The sequence below is a fragment of the Calypte anna genome, chromosome 17, assembly GCF_003957555.1.
Source record: "Calypte anna isolate BGI_N300 chromosome 17, bCalAnn1_v1.p, whole genome shotgun sequence".
Taxonomy (NCBI): Eukaryota; Metazoa; Chordata; class Aves; order Apodiformes; family Trochilidae; genus Calypte; species Calypte anna.
In genome coordinates this window covers 5,010,797-5,029,349 of record NC_044262.1, presented here as the reverse complement: position 1 = coordinate 5,029,349, position 18,553 = coordinate 5,010,797, and the positions used below count along the sequence as shown (strand labels likewise).

Genomic DNA, 18,553 nt, shown 5'->3' with positions numbered 1-18,553 from the left:
CCCTGGCTGTGCCTGACAAAGCCCAGGTGCAGGAGTGCAACAGCAGGAAAATGTATTTGGCAAACGCCTCTTTTCACAAACAGCAGCAACTTGGAAGACAAAGCCCCGTCCTTGCCACCAGCCCTGGAGAAGAGGGAGTGACAACTCCCCTGGCTGCTGCCTGCCACCCCACCCTGAAGGCACAGTCCTCACCCCTCCCAGCCCTGGCAGGAGCTGCCGTGCTCCCAGCTGGCCCTGGAGAGACCTTTCTCCTCCCCCCGCCAGGGCTCTCATCTCATGGCGAAGGTGTAGACGTGGTAGATCTCATCAGGGAAGTTCTCCTGACGTTCCTCAGCCAGGAGGTGCAGCCCAGCCCTGCGGATGATCTTCCTGACCACGTCCAGGTCCCTGCAGACACTGCTGTCCACATCATCCATGATGACTCCCTCCTGGGCCATGTTGTCTTTGATGACCACGATGCCGTTGGGCCGCAGGCCGGCGCGGCACCGCTTCAGGAAGTCGGAGAGGTGATTGTCAGTGAGGTGTCCTGGAAGGGCAGAGCAGGGGTTAGAGAGGGGAGCAGGAAAGGAGAGCAAGAGGCTACAGGTTGGGGAATACATCAGCAGAAAGGGGACACCTGTGTCCCCGTGGCTCTGTCCCACCCACTCTCTATCTCCGCCCTGACCTCCAAGGGTTTGGAGGAAGAGACCCTGCAGAGGGCAGGCCCTAAACTGCACAGTGGGGCAGAGAGCTGTGGGGTGGTCGGGGTGGTGTGAGGGGACAGGCAGCTTGTCCCTTTTCCATCCCATCCCTGGTGGATGAAGCAGTGCCTTAGGCATCCACCAAGGGACATCTCTGAGGTGCTGACCTCCAAACCAGACAAATGGATGTTCCTCAGCTTTGTGTAAGGACAGGGAACAGCAGGCCAACTGCTGGGTGCAGTTGCATCCTCCCACCCTCCTGTGATGCTCATCCTTCAGGCAGAGCTCTTCCCTCCCAAAGCTCTCCCCAGGGTCTGGGGACATCTCCTCAGGCAGAGGACTGATCAGACCTCCAAGTGACCCTCACCAATGACCCACTGGATCCAGATGACATCGTAGGAGTTGGGCTCGGGGCTGAAGTCCTGGAGGCCACAGCAGAAGTAGTTGCGCACCCGCCTGCCCTCCTCCCCCAGGTAGCTCCTGGCCTTGGTGAGGAAATCCTCTGTCACATCCACCATGTCCACTGTCTTGAAGAGAGGCAGCAGCAGCCTCTTGGTGATCCGCCCGATGCCCGCCCCGCAATCCAGAGCACGGGTTGTGCCTGTCCTGTTGGGACCTTCCTGGAAAAAGAAACACGAGGGGCTGAATCTCACCAGGAGGGACCCAGAGAGGAGAAATGGGGCAACCATGCAAGAGGGGTATGGGACACCCCCAGGTGCAGACACACCCAGTCAGACAGTCAGTCAGTCAGAGACAGACAGTCAGAGACAGACACAGAAAGACACAGACAGACAGTCAGAGACAGACAGACAGACACACACACACCAGAAGATCCCCCCAGAGCGAGTTGGAAGAGCCTGGGCTCCATGCTGGGAGAAGGATTTTTGGGCTCACGACAGACTTGGCCACCTACCCGCAGAAACCTCTGCAGGAACTTCCTGGAGCTGTTGATGTCAATGCTGGAGATGTGGCCGTAGCCCCCCAGCATCCCATCCACCGTGGGGGGCACATCCTTCCAGTACTTCTCTGCCTTGGAGTAAAACTCAAACTCGTTCTCCACCACTTCACTCGTCATGCTGGCCCACAGGCAGTGCCCACGGGGGACTTGCTGCTCCTCCAGGACAGGGGAGAAACCACCAGTCAGGTCCAAAAGAGCAGGAGGCACAAAATCCCCCCCCAAAACCAGGGAGGCAGCTCTGTGAGTATCCCTGTTTCTATTTATCACCCCCTCCCCAGGGCTATTCCAAGCCCAAAAAAACTTCAGCTGAGAGCAGGAAAGAACAAAAACCTAAATCCTGGTATATTCTAGAGACCAAAAATGCCCCAAAACCCCTCCTGGGATAGGGATGGCTCAGCCAGGCCAGGCAGCCCAGAGCCTCACCCTGCAATACACCATTATATTATTATTTTCTCACCCTTTACACCTATTCTACCTCTTTTTTTCCCCCCCATCTTAACGTTTCACAGATCACAGGTTTATCTGCAGCAGCAGCAGCCCCATCAGTCACCTCCAGTTACATCTGGAGTTGCTAAGAGTTATCCTAAGCACCTGCCTGAGGACTGTAAATCTCAGCTGTGACCACAAGTTAGATATTTGCAAAATAATAAAGTCAAGGTATAATCAGCAATACAAGCTATAAATCCCCCCCCAGACATCTCATACCACTGTGGATGTGATTAACTGTGCTGGGGATTAGAAACTGGATTTAAGGTGGTGAAAGGGTAAATTCAAGGACTTCAAACACCTTCACAAATAAAAGAAATATATAGTGTTCAGGGCTTGAATTTGCTGGCAAGTATCCCATTAGACACACAACCTCTTCTCTTCGGCAGTTGTGGTGGCCCAGTGTGGTGTTGAACAGCCCGGAGTTGGAGCAGAGGGACACAACACCTCACCTGACAAATCACCGCTTGAAATCCAGTTTGGCTCAGTGGTGCTGGGAGCTGCTCTGTGCTGCGATCTAGAGGTAGAAAAGGAGAGATTTTTAGACCCAAAAGACGGTGGTGTGTGTGAGCAAGTGTGAGCGAAGCCAACCCCACTGCCCCAGGGAGCTGAATGTAAGAACTACCCCAGACCCTTCGGGCATCTTCCTGGGGGGTTTGGGGGGCAGGTGGCTGAGCTGGGGGGGGCTGCCAGGACCTGGGGGGGGTTTTGTCCCTGCTTTAGGCAGCACTGCTCTGATCTCCTCATGGCTTGGGACCCCAGTTTCCCCTCCAGGCCTTGTCACCCTTTCTTGGGTGGCCCCCCCCCCCCAGTTTCACCTGGGTGACCCTCTGGGTGTCCCTCTGGGTGTCACCAACCACCAACACAGCTTGAGAACACCCAGAGGAACAACCCCCCACCCCCCAACCGTGGCCCCCAGCCCAGGGCACCCCACACCCCCCTGGCCCTGCTCGCTTGCGAGGTGGGGGTCACCCCAACGTGGGACCCTTTCCCCGACCCTTGGGGACACCTGCAGGGTCCGGGGGTCCCCAGGGCACAGGGGGGGGGGGGTGTGCGCACCTCAGGGGGCACACAGGGGTCCCACCCCGAGGTCTGCGGCAGGGTGTCCCTGGTTCCAGGCCTACCCCACCCGTTCCCCCGGTACACCCCATTGGGGACACCCCCCCCCCCCCCAGGCCATCCCCCGCCCCAATCCTCCCTCCCTTCCAGGGCTGCGGTGTCTGGGGAGCTCCGCAGGCCTCCGGGCTGCACCCCGGGCCCCGGCAGCTCCTCCCGCCGCTATACGGACCGGTGGAGCGGGCTCCGGAGCCGGGCAGGGGGGTTCCCGGTGCCGCCCCCTCCCTCCCGGTGGCCGCGACCCCCGGCTCCCCCCCGGTTACCTCAGGCGGCGGCCGCGCTCTCTCCCCCCCTCCCCCCCAGCCCCAACCGTGACGGGCGGCCAAGGGAACCAATCAGGCGGCGGGATTGCGGTGACGTCATAGTGCCATCACACCGGGGGGGCGGGCTTTCCCGCCGCTCTTCTACCGGGACGGGGGGGGCACCGGGAAGGGGGGGGTTCGGCTGTGGGACGGACCGGGACGGGGTTCGGGGGGTGCTGAGGGATGGGGAGTCCCGTGGTGTGACCTCCCCCCCCCAAAGTGTCAGCAACGGCCCCGGGCTGCCCGCGGGGGCTTCGTGCCATCCGCTGCTCTCGGTCGGGGCGGGGGGACAGCGGGTGTCGGGACAAGGAACATCGGGATTTGGTACCGGGGAGGGGGGGGGTTGTCCCCTGGTCCTGCCGCTGTCCCCGTCCCGCTGCTGTCGCTGTCCTTGTCCCGTCCTGTCCCCCACCCGCCGTGGCCGCACGGAGGTGCTGTTGTTCCGCTCTTGTTCCGCCGCCGCGGAGCTCCGCGGGGTTGTGGGCTGGGGGGGCCGAAACAACGGGACCCGCACACACCCCCTCCCCGGTTCTGACACCCCCAGCCCTGCACTCCGCCCCGGGAACCTGCACCCTCTGCCCGGACCCATTGCCCGTGGGGGACACCGGAGACCCCCACGCCCACCCCCACGGTGATGGCCACGGTTCTCCCGTGCCCTTCCTGCACCCCACACAGGGAGCTGAGACCTGACAGGCTCATCACAGCTGTGATCCCCTCCTCATGGCACCCCCAGAGCCTGGGATGCAGCTGGGACCGGCCCTGGTGGGGAAGTCACCTCCCACCCACCCACCCACTCTCCACTGTTGGGGGCTCCAGTGGGGGGGGACAATATCCCACCCCATTGCCTCCCATCCCAGTCACCTCCTCCACACCCTTGGGTTGGGGCCCTATGGAAAGGGGATCACTGTGGGGACAGTGACAAAGCTGTTGGTGACAACTGGATCTTGGGAAAAGGAGGGCAGGGTGGATTCTCCAGTGTCTAATAGGACTCTGTCCTTCCCTCAGCAGGGCACCAGTTGCTCCTTCACCTTCTCCTGACATGCAGGAAACCTGGAGGAACAAAATCTGCTGGAAATCACCCAAAACAGTCTGGACATGGGCACAGGTGGAGTGGGGCCCATTTCTACCCAGCCAGCACCCCCTCACACCCCAAAAATGTCCTAAGGGGCCTGGTAGGTACCTGTCAGTGAGTGATTTGTGGAGTTGGGGATGTGGTGAGAGCCTCTCAGAGCAGAAAGCACTTTTCTTGCCCCATTTTGTGTTCTGGATTGTAAAGACATGTGGCCATCTGGTGCTGGGGAGGGGACACTGGGCAGCAGCTCCCAGGACAGGGTGTTTCAACCCATGCCTGGACACCAGAATGACCAAACCCCACCAGTTTTGAAGCCACCAGTGGCCATTGCATCTCTGTGGCTGTTGCCTGCAGATTCAAACAGGTTGTGAGGCACCCACATCCCATCCATGTCACCTGTTTCCCAAAACCTGCAATATTTGCTCCCTCTGCTTCCCAAAAAAGCCCATTTTCCCCCTTTTTTTTCCCATCAGACTGCCCTGGGGACTCCTCCAAGCCCTCTCCAGCAAGCCCTTTGCAGTGGCAGGGATGGGACAGTTCTGTCCCTCCCAGCACTGGAGCTCAGGTTTTGATGAACCGGGGACCAACCCTGCTTGCAAGAGTTCCCTTTGATTTCATTTTATTATTAAGGCAACAGCGTGTGGCTGAAAATTAAGGGAAAAGAAACGGGTTGAGCACCTCTCAGCTCCTGAGCCCGGCAAAGGGGATGATGAGGGTCCCACCACCAAGGACACCCTGTTGGGTCCCACGTTCTGATGGAGACGAGGCCAACCTCGGGGCTAACTTCGTGCAGAGCCAAGTTTGCCAAAAAAACCCCAAAAAAACCCCAAAAAAACCAAACAAAAGAAAAAAAAAAAAAAAAAACCAAACCCACCATACCCATGGCAGCAGCAACAGCTCCGGCCACGCCGTGGAGCCTCCCGCTCCCCTCCTCGGCTCCGCTGCCTCCCCGTGGTTGCTGCTGCCGGGAAATGCTTTTCCTCTGAGCACTTGGAGTTTTGTCACTCAGTAATTGTGCAACAAGGCAGAGAACACCCTCTCCAGACCCTTTTTCTCCTCCACACTTTCCTCCTGCTCCCTCTGGCTTGGTGCCGTTCAGGGCAATCACCGGCTCTGCAATTCCTCTTCAGGAATTTTTTTTATTATTTTTTTTTTCTTTCCCCCAGGTGCTTAATCATCCTTATTACCCTTTTCTGATTAATTAATTCTAATTAATTTTGCACTATCATTTTGGAGAAGAGGTGACCAGGACGGCACATGTTGTTACAGGTGATTTGCAAGGCAGGTCCTGCAGCTCTACCACATCAGCACCATTTAACCTGGGGCCCTTTCCTAACCCATTTGTTGCCATTGAGGGCAATTAACAGAGCAACGAAACCCTCTGAGACCCTGGGAAAAACCCTCCAGTATTTGGGATGATCCCATCTCATCTGCTCTGCCCCCTGTCCGTGTTTGCCCAGCTCCTCCAGCTGTCTCCACCATGCCATGGCCAAGGCTTGGGAAGTCGGAATAAATTAGGTCAGAGCTCCTCACTAAGAGCCACCAAGACACTCAGAGGGGTGGCAGGGATGTGGTTCCCTTCCTGCCAGCACCTCTCATCTTCCAGCACTGGTGGCAAAAGCAACCCCTGGTCCATACCTTATCCCCAGCACCCAGCAGAGGGGATGTGGGATGGGGGGGGATGCAGAATCTGTGGGGGGGATGCCCATCTGTGGGATGGGCTGCAGAAAAACTCCTGCCCAGGAGGCTTTTCAGGGATTCCTGTGGCTCTGCCACTGGTTTTTGTCTCCAAAGGGAGCAAGTTGGGAAGTTCTGCTGGCCTGACAGCTGCCCTGCATGGCTTGAGGCTGGGAGCATCCATCCCACCATGGACCCTCAGCCATGGGCTCTTGCTGGGAGGCTGAAGCATCATCACTGATAGTGCTGAAACCTCCCAAAATATAAGTGTGTTTATTAGACATGGTGTGATAGAGGTGATAGACTATAAACTGCATGCTAAATAATAGCTTGTGTGTAAATAATAGCTTGTATGGATCTAGAAGGAAAAAAGATCTATGTATTGTGTGTATAATATGAGTAGAACTGTGTGTAAGTGTGGATATACTTTTATATATAGTGTAAATGGACCTTTTAGGCCTGTTTGTATATCTACACATATATTTACACACCAGAGAGAGAGCTCCAGGTAGATGTGTGTGGATAGATGTGCATGGATGTGTGCATGTGTATCTATACTCATATATACACACACATAATATGTATAAAACCTGCACATTTATACTTACAGGTAGGGTGTGTGTGGTATATATAGATATATAAAGAAAAAAAATCTATGTATTGTGTGTATAATATGAGTAGAACTGTGTGTAAGTGTGGATATACTTTTATATATAGTGTAAATGGACCTTTTAGGCCTGTTTGTATATCTACACATATATTTACACACCAGATGGAGAGCTCCAGGTAGATGTGTGTGGATAGATGTGCATGGATGTGTATCTATACACATATATACACACACATAATATGTATAAAACCTGCACATTTATACTTACAGGTATGGTGTGTGTGGTATATATAGATATATAAAGAAAAAAATTCTATGTATTGTGTGTATAATATGAGTAGAACTGTGTGTAAGTGTGGATATACTTTTATATATAGTGTAAATGGACCTTTTAGGCCTGTTTGGATATCTACACATATATTTACACACCAGATAGAGAGCTCCAGGTAGATGAGTATAGATAGATGTGCATGGATGTGTATCTATACACATATATACACACACATAATATGTATAAAACCTGTACATTTGTACTTACAGGTATGGTGTGTGTGGTATATATAGATATATAAAGAAAAAAATCTATGTACTGTGTGTATAATATGAGTAGAACTGTGTGTAAGTGTGGATATACTTGTATATATAGTGCACATGGACCTTTTAGGCCTGTTTGGATATCTACACATATATTTACACACCAGAGAGAGAGCTCCAGGTAGGTGAGTATAGATAAATGTGCATGGATGTGTATCTATATGCATATATACACACACATAATATGTATAAAACCTCTACATTTGTACTTACAGGTATGGTGTGTGTGGTATATATAGATATATAAAGAAAAAAATTCTATGTGCTGTGTGTATAATATGAGTAGAACTGTGTGTAAGTGTGGATATACTTTTATACATAGTGTAAATGGACCTTTTAGGCCTGTTTGTATATCTACACATATATTTACACACCAGAGAGAGAGCTGCAGGTAGATGTGTGTGGATAGATGTGCATGGATGTGTGCATGTGTATCTATACTCATATATACACACACATAATATGTATAAAACCTCTACATTTGTACTTACAGGTAGGGTGTGTGTGGTATATATAGATATATAAAGAAAAAAAAAATCTATGTACTGTGTGTATAATATGAGTAGAACTGTGTGTAAGTGTGGATATACTTGTATATATAGTGTACATGGACCTTTTAGGCCTATTTGGATATCTACACATATATTTACACACCAGAGAGCTGCAGGTAGATGTGTGTGGATAGATGTGCAAGGATCTGTATCTATACACATATATACACACACATATGTATAATATGTATAAAACCTGTACATTTATACTTAGAGGTATGGTGTGTGTGGTATGGGGGGAGGAAAGGAGATTTTGTGTGTGTGTAGTGCCCAGTGAAGCTGCCCTGGCTCTGGGGTTGGTGCAGGGCAGTGGGGAGGGAGAGGAAGGAGAAGAGGATGGGCAGGAGGGAGAGGCAGAGCAAAGCTCTCATCAGGGAGAAAGAGGGAGAACACCAACTGCTCTGAGTTCCAAAAGCTCCCCTCTTTGATTAATTGGACTTTCTGTTTGATAAATGTTACTCATGAGTATAAAATATGCAAAGCACTTAGCAAGTTCACACTGTTTAAAGAACTCAACTAACTAAATTAAAATTCCATCATAAGGAGCTGCTGAAGAGCAGCCTGGCAGGTCGCTGGGGGGGGGGAGCACACCCCACACCCCAGCAGGGTCCTGACCCACAGACACCCACCCTGCCCAACCAGCCCATGGGGAGGAATTTTGGGTGCTTTGGAGAGGCCACGGGTGAGGATTTCTCAGGTCTCCTCCCCAGTGGGGTCCTCGTGGGGTGGTGAGGGGCTGCAAGGGGCCAGCCTGGAGCATCCTCCCCCTGTGTCTCAGCTCTGCTGCCTGCCCTGGAGCGAGTGGGGCTTGGATGGAAATTAAATAAGTTGCTCTAATTCCCAGAGTGTGACAATTCCCTGCATGCTTCAGGTGCTGTACCCTGCCAGACCTTTGAAGAAAACCAGCTCAGACCTTTCCAGCTTCCCCGAAATGGCAGCTGAGCACCCCTGGGTGAAGAGGAACCTTCCTGACATGGGAAGGATGGGGGGACCCCAGGCCCCTCCTGAGATATCTGCAGTCCCAGTGGTTCCTGGGCTGGGTGATGCAGCAAACAGACTGGAAGGATCCAGTGGGCAGTGGGAGGATGCAGTGGGCAGTGGGAGGATGCAGTAGGCAGTGGGAGGATGCAGTGGGCACTGGGAGGTTGCACTGGGCACTGGGAGGACGCAGTGGGAGGATGCAGTGTGCATGCTCAGCAGTTTCCCTGGCTCCCAGTGCTCCCAGTTCACACTGGTCATGCTACTCAGCCTCCTGTTCTCCATCACTATCATCACCAGGTGATCAGGACTTGCAGGAGGTGCCTGCAGGCAGCAGCTCCTGCCCGCCTGTGTTTGAGAAGAGAAAGGAGAAGGAACAAAAAGATTATTTTTTTTTTTTCCCCAGAATTGCTTTCCACCAGGCAGACAAATCAGCAAGGGGTAACCTCTCAGCCCCAACGGGGGGAGACTAAAATTCCCCACACCTTGCAAACCTGCTGGGAAATACTGCCAGGAGGGATGAGCTGGTGTAGCCCTGTGGGGCAGTGTTGGGGCTCCAACCCTGAGTCCCCAGCACATCCCATTGCAGCACGGCTGATGCTGGGCTCAGCTCAAGCTGCTCCTTGTGCTTTGAGCAATGATTTAGCCCCCACGAACCCACCCGGCTGTAAATCCCAGCACAGACAAGTCCCAAGCATTCATTTCAAGGCAAGGCAGTTTGTGTCATCTCAGCATTAGCATTTACACTCTTTATTAATTAATACTTGTTAAACTCAGGCTAAAAATAAAGCGCTGGGCTCAGCTCACGCCTCTGTGCCCTCACCCTGGGCTCAGCACCCGGCTGCTCCCCTTCTCCAGAGACAGAAAGGAGATTTTTTAATTTTTATTTTTTTAAATAAAGGGTTGTACTGAAGCAGCCCTCCTGCTGGAGCTAAAAAGCAGCCCTTTCTGTGAAGCTTTGGTGGGACAAACCAACCATCCCAGGCTTGCCTTCCTCTCAGCTCCGGCCTGGGACCACTGTGGGGTGACAGGTGGCAGCACACACAGGGTTTAACCTTGATTTCCCATTCATTCTCAACTTGTTTTTCTTTTGCTGGTTGATTTTATTAATTTTTTTTTATATATAGATACATTTGTGGGTTTTAGGTTGGGTTTTTTTTTGGTTGTTGTTGTTTGTTTTTTTTTCCCCTCCCAGGGATGTCCCAGGCTCAGCTGCGCTTCCCAGCGGAGCTGATTTCCTTTCCCAGGCAGGATGCCCCAGCACAGGGCTGGTGTCCAGGAAGGAAATGGTTAAGGGTGGTGGGCTCAGGTGGGCTTTTGTGCCTCCACACAGCCAGGAGCTGCCTTCAATTACATCCAAAGGGCAGCGGCTGCTGCAAAAGTCCTTTTTCCCTCCCCGGGGCTGCTGCCTCCCTGGCTGGATGCAGAGCTGGTGGCTGCAGGTGTGAGTTAGTGTTTGGGGGAGCTTGAAATGGGGCTGAAATAGGGCTTGAAAGGGCTTTTGGGGAAACCAGCTGGCTTTGGGAACAGGCAATGGTGCTAATGGCCACGCTTCAGCCAAGCATCAAACCTGGGGGGCTCTGGGATTCCAGCTGCCCGAGGTCTTGGGGCCTTTCCAGACCTCAGCTAAGCAAGGAAAGGGCATTCTTAGCACAGGTTGCTCCACATATAGATTCCATAGGTTGCACGTGGAGCTGGAACACACAGACCTGTAGTGCACACACCACGGGCAGTGTGGTGCTGGCTGGATGAGGCTGTGCTGACTGCAGCTCCCCAGTGCTATTGCCTGGTCTGCAATACTAAATAACATTCCTAATGAGGAGGGGGATGATGATGATGATGATGGTCATTTTGTTAACCTTTATTAAGGAAAACCCAAAGCCTGCACATCTAGTTAGCCGCAGGAAAGCCCCAGGTCCCCATTCTACATGACTCAAAACACCAAATCCAGCAGGACTTGGCCATCCCCTTTGTCTTGGGTGCTCTTCCCAGAGTTTCTCAGCTTTCTTTTTTTTTTTTCAGGAAGCCCAATGTCCAGCAGAGCAAAGCTGGTGCCCAGGATCTCACCCACCCTGCTGTGCCAGGGGGACAGGAGGGGAAATCTCTCTGCCCAAGCCATGGGAGGGATAAATTGATGCCCAAGTCCCCTCTGAGGGCTTGGGTACCCCTTAGGATGCAGCTCGGCTCCCATGCGTCAGGGGTGAATGTTAATGGTGCTGAGTTCCTGGGAAAAATGATCCAATTCTCCATCCAGAGTGGGCAGGAGAGAGAGGGGAGGGGGAGGAAGAGAAAAATAACTCCACAGATTCATTCTGCTGATGAGAATTAGAATCTGGCATCACCAAACCAACCCTAAAACAAGCTGCTTGGGAGTGATGCTCAGCCCCAGCCTGGCTGCTGCCACCTCCAGGGGTGACTCTGCCTGAGCTTTGTCCCCTGGAAAGCCCCCAGGTGCCAGTGTCCCCTCGGAGGGGTCTGTGTGCTGCAGTTTGTGGGGCAGGATCGGGCCCCGGGGCTGGGCTGACCCAGCTGTGAGCATCTTGGTTCGGAGGGGGCTGAGCTGCTTCATCCCTGGTGCCTTCACCTGCCCAGAGGAGAAGTCAGAGCACCCAAAATTGCAAAGTTTGTTTTAATACCAAAGATTTTTTTTAAATAATTGAAGCGTTGAGGGTTTCTTAACTGGTTTTTTTTATTATTATTATTTTTATTAATTTCCTGGGGTTTGAGCCTTTAAAGATTTACTTTTCCCCACCAGCAAGGACAGCTCCAAAGATCCCCCTGGCTCCAAACGAAGGCAGAGGCTCGGCAGCGGTCACGGGATTCCAGGAGCTGCTGCTTTAAAAAGAAAATAAGGTAAGAGTTTGGGATTGGGCCCATTCCCTGACCCACTGCAGGATCCGACCCTCCGGGACCAGCAGCTCCTCCTGCCCAAGCTGGAAAACCTCCCCTGGAGCCCGGGAAGTCCCGTGGGAGGGACTTGGCTCCAGCATTCCCGAGGTGGCTTTGGGGACACAACGGGGACTTCCCTCGTCTTGGACAGCCACGAGCACCTCGGGTGGCACCTCGAGGGGACACAGCAATCCCGGGGGAGGGGGGAGTGAGGCACCCATGGGTGGGAACCCCCCTGCACCCCCCACTTCGCTGCACCCCAACCTCCTCCTCCCAGCAGTTCCCTCTCCCTGGCTGTGATTCCGTTTTGATCTGGGCTCCTTCCCTCCCTCCCTCCATCCTTCCCTCCCTCTTTCCCTCTTTCCCTCTTTCCCTCCCTCCCTCCCTCCCTCCCTCCCTCCCTCCCTCCTCCCTGCGCCGCTGCCAAGTCCGCAGGTTCTCGCTGTGACCTTGAGCTGATTTCTGGAGCCGGTTGTGGGTTTCTTAAAGGAGCCGTGGGGGCTCCCACCACCCCCCACCCTGCTCCACTAAAACCCAGCAGAGCCACTCACTGGCACCTCCAGGGATGTGGGGGGACCTGGAGTGAAAGCAAGGAAGGGGAGGGGAGGGGGCAAAGGTGGAAAAACTGGAAGAGGGTGGAAGTGACCAGTTTGGCATCTGCTCAGCCACCCAGAAGCCACCACCAGTTTCAAACAGCCCCTGGAAGGGGCTCCTGGCCACCAGCCCCAGCCCTGTGGGAGGAGGGGGGGTAGGCAAAGCCCCTGCTGGAGCGTGGTACCCATTGCTGGTGCCACTCAGGGAGGGGGGAGCCCGGGGACATCATCAAGAGGTGCAGGGGAGGTGGGCTTGTGGGTTGCACCCCCTCCCTCCCAGCAAGTTTTTGGCCCTCACTGGGGTCAAAAAAAGGATCTCAAAGGGCAGACAGGGCTGGTGTGGACATGCACATGGAGACCTCTCTGTTCTTGGGCACAGGGGTGTCCCCTGAGCCAGTGGCACAGAGGTTTTAAGCCACAGCTTGGCCAAGCTGAAATTTCAGCCTCGCTCAGTCAGCCCAGCCCATGCTAAAAGCTCCATCAGCTGGAGAGGACCCCAATCAATAAGAGCCTTCAAGGCAAGTAATAAAACTTTGAAATGATGCAGGCAGGGCTTGGTGCTCTGCAGAGAAGGGCAGGTGGAATTCATGGGGGTGCTCTTGGGGAAATGAGAGAGAGAGAGGACAAGGGGCCACACTGCTGCCCTCTGCATGGGCTGTGGGTGCTTGGATGATGCTGAGGTGACAAAGCCACAGCTGAGCCCTCCTTGCTGCAGAGCCCAAGCACACAACCCCATCCAAACCCCACTGGAGATACCAGGGAGATCCAGGGGTTTCCTAGTCTCCACCTTGTCTGAGCATCTCTCCATCTTTCTGGGTGCATGGATCACAGGACCACATGGACCAGCCTGGGGACCCCAAAAACCTGGGAACCAGCAACACCTCCTGCCCCAGACAAGGAGCCTGTGGTGGCTCATAGCAGGAGAGGATGGATGTTCTCAGCCCCATAGATTATAGATACCTACAGGGGAAACTGAGGCACGGTGGGGTTGCAGAAGCAGAAGAGATCAGTGATAGTTCTGGGAAAAACCCAGCAGAGCTCAGGATGAAAACCTGGGGATTTCCCTCTGGATTCCTACAAAGAAAATGTCAGGTTATGGACCACATAAAGGCCACCAACAGGCCACTAAAAGTCCAGGACACCCAAGGCCCTTTTGCCACCTTCATCTGAGCTGCTGGGCCCAATGCTCTGCACAAGGAGCTGGGTCTGTCCTGCAGGTGACAGGGACAGAAGTGCTCAGGGCTGTTGAGGCAGCAGGAGTGGCTCAACCATCGTCCCCAGCACCGTGGGGACACCTCAGGAGAGCCCACATCGTGGGGACACAGCCCTTGGCTCAGCCAGCATCGCTCCGGGGGGACGAGGAGGAGGAAGGATGGAGCGGGAGGAGGTGGGAGAGAGGGAAGAAAAGGAGAAAAATGAGTTTTCCTGCTGCCCCAGCAGTGTGGCGATTGATCGGGCGCGGGTTGGTGCTGAGAGCCTCATTCCCCACTGCCGGCTCACAATTATTGGAAAAAACCCGGCACTGCTGCTGCAGTGAAATTAGTTATTGATCTCTTGTCTGGGTGACAAGCACGGGGCTGAGCCCGGGGCTGCTCTCCCCGCCGGCTCAGCCTCTCCGGGGCTCAGCATCTCCGGGGCTGTCCCACAGGGGGAGGTGATGAGAAGGGGGATGGAGATCTGGCTGATCCCTCCCTTCCCCCCTGCTCCAAAGTTGCTTCCCGGGGGAGTTTTGCCCACCCTGCTGCAGGCAATGAAGATGTCAGGGGGAGAAGAAGGGCTCTGCCCCACGCAGGATGGGACCCTAAGTGCTGACAGCCCCTGGCTTTGAACCCCCCTCCCACTCCCTGCTCCTGCCAAGATTCCCAGGGAATGGGATCAGGGTGTCCTGGGGCTTTTTCCACCTCCAGATAACCTGGCCATGGGGAAGGAAGATAAGGCAGGAGGCAGCCAGAGAGCTTTTGTTGTCTGGAAATGCTCCTCACATCCCTGGCTGGACCCCAGGGGGACAGGGACACCAAGGGCAATGCAGGGCTGGGACAAATGGTTCCTGCCCATCCCGGGGACACTTTCACAGTTTCAACAACAACAAAAAGGTATTTATTTTCTTCTGGTAATTCCTTGTGTGAGGCAGGAACAACAGGGGACATTTCAAACAATCCTGTTCTCCTCCCAGAGAAATGCTTCATCCTGGGGCAAAGCCAGGGGTTGGCCCCAGTGTTACCTTTGCTGTGGGCACAGAGCAAGGGGGTGACAAGCAGGGACAAGGTGGGTTGAGGCGTGCATTGGGGTCTCCTCGGTCACATCGAGGTTGTTTGATAGTTCAAAGGGTTGGTTTGGGTTTTTTTTTTGTGTGGTTGTTTGGTTTTTGGGTTTTTTTCCCCTCAACTCTTTGCTCCAGACAGCAATTCCCTGAAGCCATCCCTCCCCGGGGTGGCACTGAAGTGGCTTTGGGGATGTAAATGAAAAGCCACCTGAGGGGTCCCAGGGCCAGGTCACTGCAAAAGCCACCAGGTTTTTGCTTGGGCTTTTTCTGTGGGGTCCCTGCCATGGGGACACAGCCCCTCTGCCTCCAGGGTCCCATGGGTGCATCTGGGGGGGGTCACTGATGGGTGCCACGAGTTGGTGGCACTGCCCATGTGCAGAGCTGGTGCTGGGATGCCAGGAGGGGACACGGTGGGGACAGGACAGACCAAGACCTCTGAGTAGCTCCCAGCCATGGAGTGGCAGCAAGGCGATGGGGACGGTGGCCACGGGCCACCAAGGTGGGGCATGGGGTGTCCCCCAGCCCTGTGGTGAGGGGCACAGCTGTCACCTTCAGCTTCCCAGGCAGCACAGGACCCTGTTGGCATGGGTGTCCCTGGTGGGGGGTGGGAGGGTGGTCCTAGCCCCTTCCCCAGCCCTGGACAAAGGCCTGGGAACAAAAGGGATGGGGATGGGGAAGCATCTCCCGGCCAGGGGTATTTGTTTAGCCTGGGGGGAGTGGGAGGGAGAGGAAACTGAATTTCAAAGCATTTCACCCTTTGTGAACCCTTCAAAGCACCCCTACCCCTCCCTAGTGCCCCCCCAGATGGCTCCAGTTACAGTGGGGTCCCCACTTGTCCCCTGTGAGGACACTGGGTCCCCTGGGGCCAGCCCAGCTCCTTCCCTGTGGGTTTTCAAGAGGGATAAAGAGAAAAGATGAGAAAAGCAAAACGGGACAGTCCAGGCAGGAGGAGGGAGCAGATTCCTGTGGGAGCATTTCCCAGCTCAGCCTTTCTCTGGGTGGGGAGGTCAGGGATGTCCCAGCTCCAGGAGCATCGTGTGGATCTCCCCATTTGACTCCATTCTCATCATTATGGGGGAAGGGGGAAAAGTTGGGGGCATCAGGGGGGAACTGTCATCCTATGGCTGGATCAAAACCAGTGCCTGGCCCCTTCCCAACCTGCCAGCACTCAGAGCCAGGCTGCAGGCACACAGCTCCCCTTGGAGGGACTGCAGAGGGTGGCAGACACTGGCCAGGCAAAGCTCAGCCCTTAAGGACCTGCACAAAGTCCCTCAGCAAGATGCCACCAGCACTGGAAGGGCTCTGGCTGCCAGCAGCTGTCCCCAAGCTGCCTTTGTCACATCCCAGCCCAAACCCTGAGTGCCTCCAGGATGTGCCCCGGGGGCTGCTGCAAACACAAGTTCTTTGGGGCCTCTTTAGGTGCTTCACCACCCTAAAACCACCCATTTCCCACCCCCAGGCTGGGCAGGAAGGTGCAGCAGGAGCAGCCACTGCTGCCTTCCCACCAGGAGCAGCTTCCCCGTTTGCAACTGGGCTCCCTCCTATCCTCACCCCATCCCTAGCAGTGGAAAGCACCCTCCAAGCCCCAAACCTGGGCAGAGTTGGGAAGTGGATCCTGACATCTCCAGAGCTTCAGACTCCTTGGGAGCTGAGCAGAGATGAAGGGGAAGGAAAGCAGAGGAGAAGGGAGAGGGGGGGTTTGCCCCTCTCCTGCCTCCCCACTCCCCTCCGGCAGGCTGAGCAGTGGCCAGGCAGATGGGAAGAGCAAATGATGGCTTTGCAGGGGGCCCGGGATTTGTTTGAGCCATCGTTGTCTCAGTGAGTGACTTCGAATAAGGGATCCACTTGAGAAAATCACCATCTGCTCCCGGACAATTCTCAACCAGAGGAAAAAGGTGAAATAAATTCAGAGATTGTATTATCTGCCCCACTCCTGGCTCCAACAGCAGGGTGAGGCTTTGTGCAGCCTCCTGAAAGTGTTTTGGGTTTGGTTATCTTTTTTTTTTTTCTTTTTTTTGGGGGGTGGGGGGAAATAAGAGGATGGTATGGGATGAGCAAAGACTGGGAAGTGGGAAGAGCTGAGGCCCTGGGATGCTGAGCCTGCAGCAGAGCTCTCCCAGCATCCCGGGTTTGGTGAGTTTGGCAGGAAGATGAAATCTCACCAGATCCATGGGTTTCTTTTATTTTATTTTTTCCATCTCTGAATTTCGAGTGCCTCCTGCTTCCAGCTGGGCTGGAAATACCACAAAAACAGATGCTACAACACAGCACTTTTATGCTTCAAAGCCAGGCAGAAACCAGGGGGCTGTTTGCATTGCTGGCCCCACCAGCCAGGTTGGGGATGGGGCCTGGAGGTGGCTGGAGGAGCCCTGGCACCCCCCCACCAGACCTTTGCAGGCTCAGCAGCCCCAAATCCCATCCTCCTCATCCTCAGCAAAGCAAATCCACCTCAGGAAGGGATGAAGGTGCCCCTGCACCTCTGCTTGGTCTCATCTGGGAGCCAAAGAACCCCAAACCAGCTCAGACAGATTTTTATGCACTCTCCATGAGAAGGGGGATAAATCCTGCCCCTGAAGTCAAGGTGCTGTGTGGCTGTCCCTGGCTGGAGGGGCTCTGGTGCCTCTGGAGGGGAATTTGGCCAGGAGGGAAAAAAAAACCTTAACACTTGGTCTTGAACAGATGTGAAGAGATGGGAAGGATGGGTTGGATGTGACCATTTTGGTGGCCTTTCGTTCCCAGTAAGGCCACAGTGAGATCCCTGACACCAAGGAGGAATGGAAGGAGGAGGAGGATGGGGAGGAAGAGGAGAAAGACATGGAGGACAAGTCCTGCAGAAGGCCATGAAGATGCTGGGAGGGCTGGAGCAGCTCTGCACTGGAGCCAGGCTGAGAGTTGGGGTGTTCACCCCGCAGAGGGATGGGGAGACCTTAGAGAACCTTCCAGTGCCTGAAGGGGCTCCAGGAAAGCTGGACAAGGGCCTGGAGGGACAGAATGAGGAGGAGAATGGTTTTAAGCTGGAAGAGGGGAGATTTAGGTTAGGCATAAGGGAAGAGGGTGACCGTGGGGGTGGGGAGACCCTGGAACGGGTGGCACAGGAGGTTGTGGCTGCCCCATCCCTGGCAGCATCTCCATCCAGGTGGGATGGGGCTTGGAGCACCCTGAGCTGGTGGGATGTATCTCTGGGCACGGCAGGGAGAGATGGTTTGGAAGGGGATGATTCCCAAGGTCCCTTCACCCCCAAACCCATCCCGTGCTCCCGGAGTGGGGCAGAGCCGCTGGGAGCGGGCAGGAGATGCCGAGGAAGGGAAAGGAAAAGAGGGAGGGGAAAAGAGGGAGAAGCAGCAGAAATCTGTTGCCCAGGATGTGCTTCGCTGTCAGGCGGCTCTGATTAACGGGCTGCCTTCCAGCTCCGCGCCGGCTGCTTTCCTGGCAGGAACGGAGCCCCCCGGCTCCCTGCCGGAGGAGCGGCTGCCTGAAAGGTTACATTTGCACAATGTGCCGCTGGAAAAGCGGTGCCAGAGGTTGCAGTCAGGGGGAGCCGGGTGTGAGGGGCTGCCTGGGCTCTGCTCTCTGCCTGGGTCATGGAAAAAAAGCTCTGGAGTTGAGGGGGGACTCGGAGGAAAATAGAAAGTTGTGCCCCCCCCCCCCCAAGTGTGGCTGGATGGTCAAGGATGGGGAGGGGGAGGAATGAGAAGGAGGGATGGAGAGGGCTGGGCATCTCCAGACTATTAGTGATGCTCTGGATCAGCCCCAGTGTGGGGAAAAATAAACAGGGCTGTGCCCA

At 54.8% G+C, this 18,553-nt stretch overlaps 1 protein-coding gene and 1 long non-coding RNA gene across 6 annotated transcripts; one reads left to right on the top strand and one right to left on the bottom strand.

The window, feature by feature from the left end:
- Window positions 1–33: 33 nt before the first annotated feature.
- On the bottom strand, window positions 34–3,596 carry NTMT1 (N-terminal Xaa-Pro-Lys N-methyltransferase 1). 4 transcript variants are annotated; one of them, XM_030461078.1, is made up of 5 exons: window positions 3,504–3,596; window positions 2,577–2,641; window positions 1,594–1,794; window positions 1,048–1,300; window positions 34–526 (listed from the first exon to the last, which is right to left on the bottom strand). In XM_030461078.1, the coding sequence occupies exons 3-5, from the start codon at window positions 1,753–1,755 to the stop codon at window positions 270–272; spliced, it is 672 nt and encodes a 223-aa protein (XP_030316938.1). In that variant the 5' UTR covers window positions 1,756–1,794; window positions 2,577–2,641; window positions 3,504–3,596; the 3' UTR covers window positions 34–269. The 4 variants fall into 4 exon arrangements, with proteins under 4 accessions (XP_030316938.1, XP_030316936.1, XP_030316939.1 ...); XM_030461076.1 differs by having other exon boundaries at window positions 1,594–1,788; XM_030461079.1 differs by lacking the exon at window positions 3,504–3,596 and adding an exon at window positions 3,413–3,502.
- LOC115599256 lies at window positions 2,712–16,684 on the top strand. 2 transcript variants are annotated; one of them, XR_003988254.1, is made up of 4 exons: window positions 2,712–2,738; window positions 4,551–4,714; window positions 11,780–11,877; window positions 16,553–16,684. It is a non-coding gene; the product is annotated as an uncharacterized LOC115599256 (long non-coding RNA). The 2 variants fall into 2 exon arrangements; XR_003988253.1 differs by having other exon boundaries at window positions 4,548–4,714.
- The last annotated feature ends 1,869 nt before the right edge of the window (window positions 16,685–18,553 follow it).

Bases quoted from the DNA above. Each gene is read 5' to 3' on its own strand.
- NTMT1 (XM_030461078.1), bottom strand. From the start codon at position 1,755: ATGACGAGTGAAGTGGTGGAGAACGAGTTTGAGTTTTACTCCAAGGCA. The intron at 1,301-1,593 runs GTAGGTGGCCAA...TTCTTTTTCCAG, and splicing joins TCCTGCAGAGGTTTCTGCGG to GAAGGTCCCAACAGGACAGG. The intron at 527-1,047 runs GTGAGGGTCACT...CTGCCCTTCCAG, and splicing joins CTGGATCCAGTGGGTCATTG to GACACCTCACTGACAATCAC.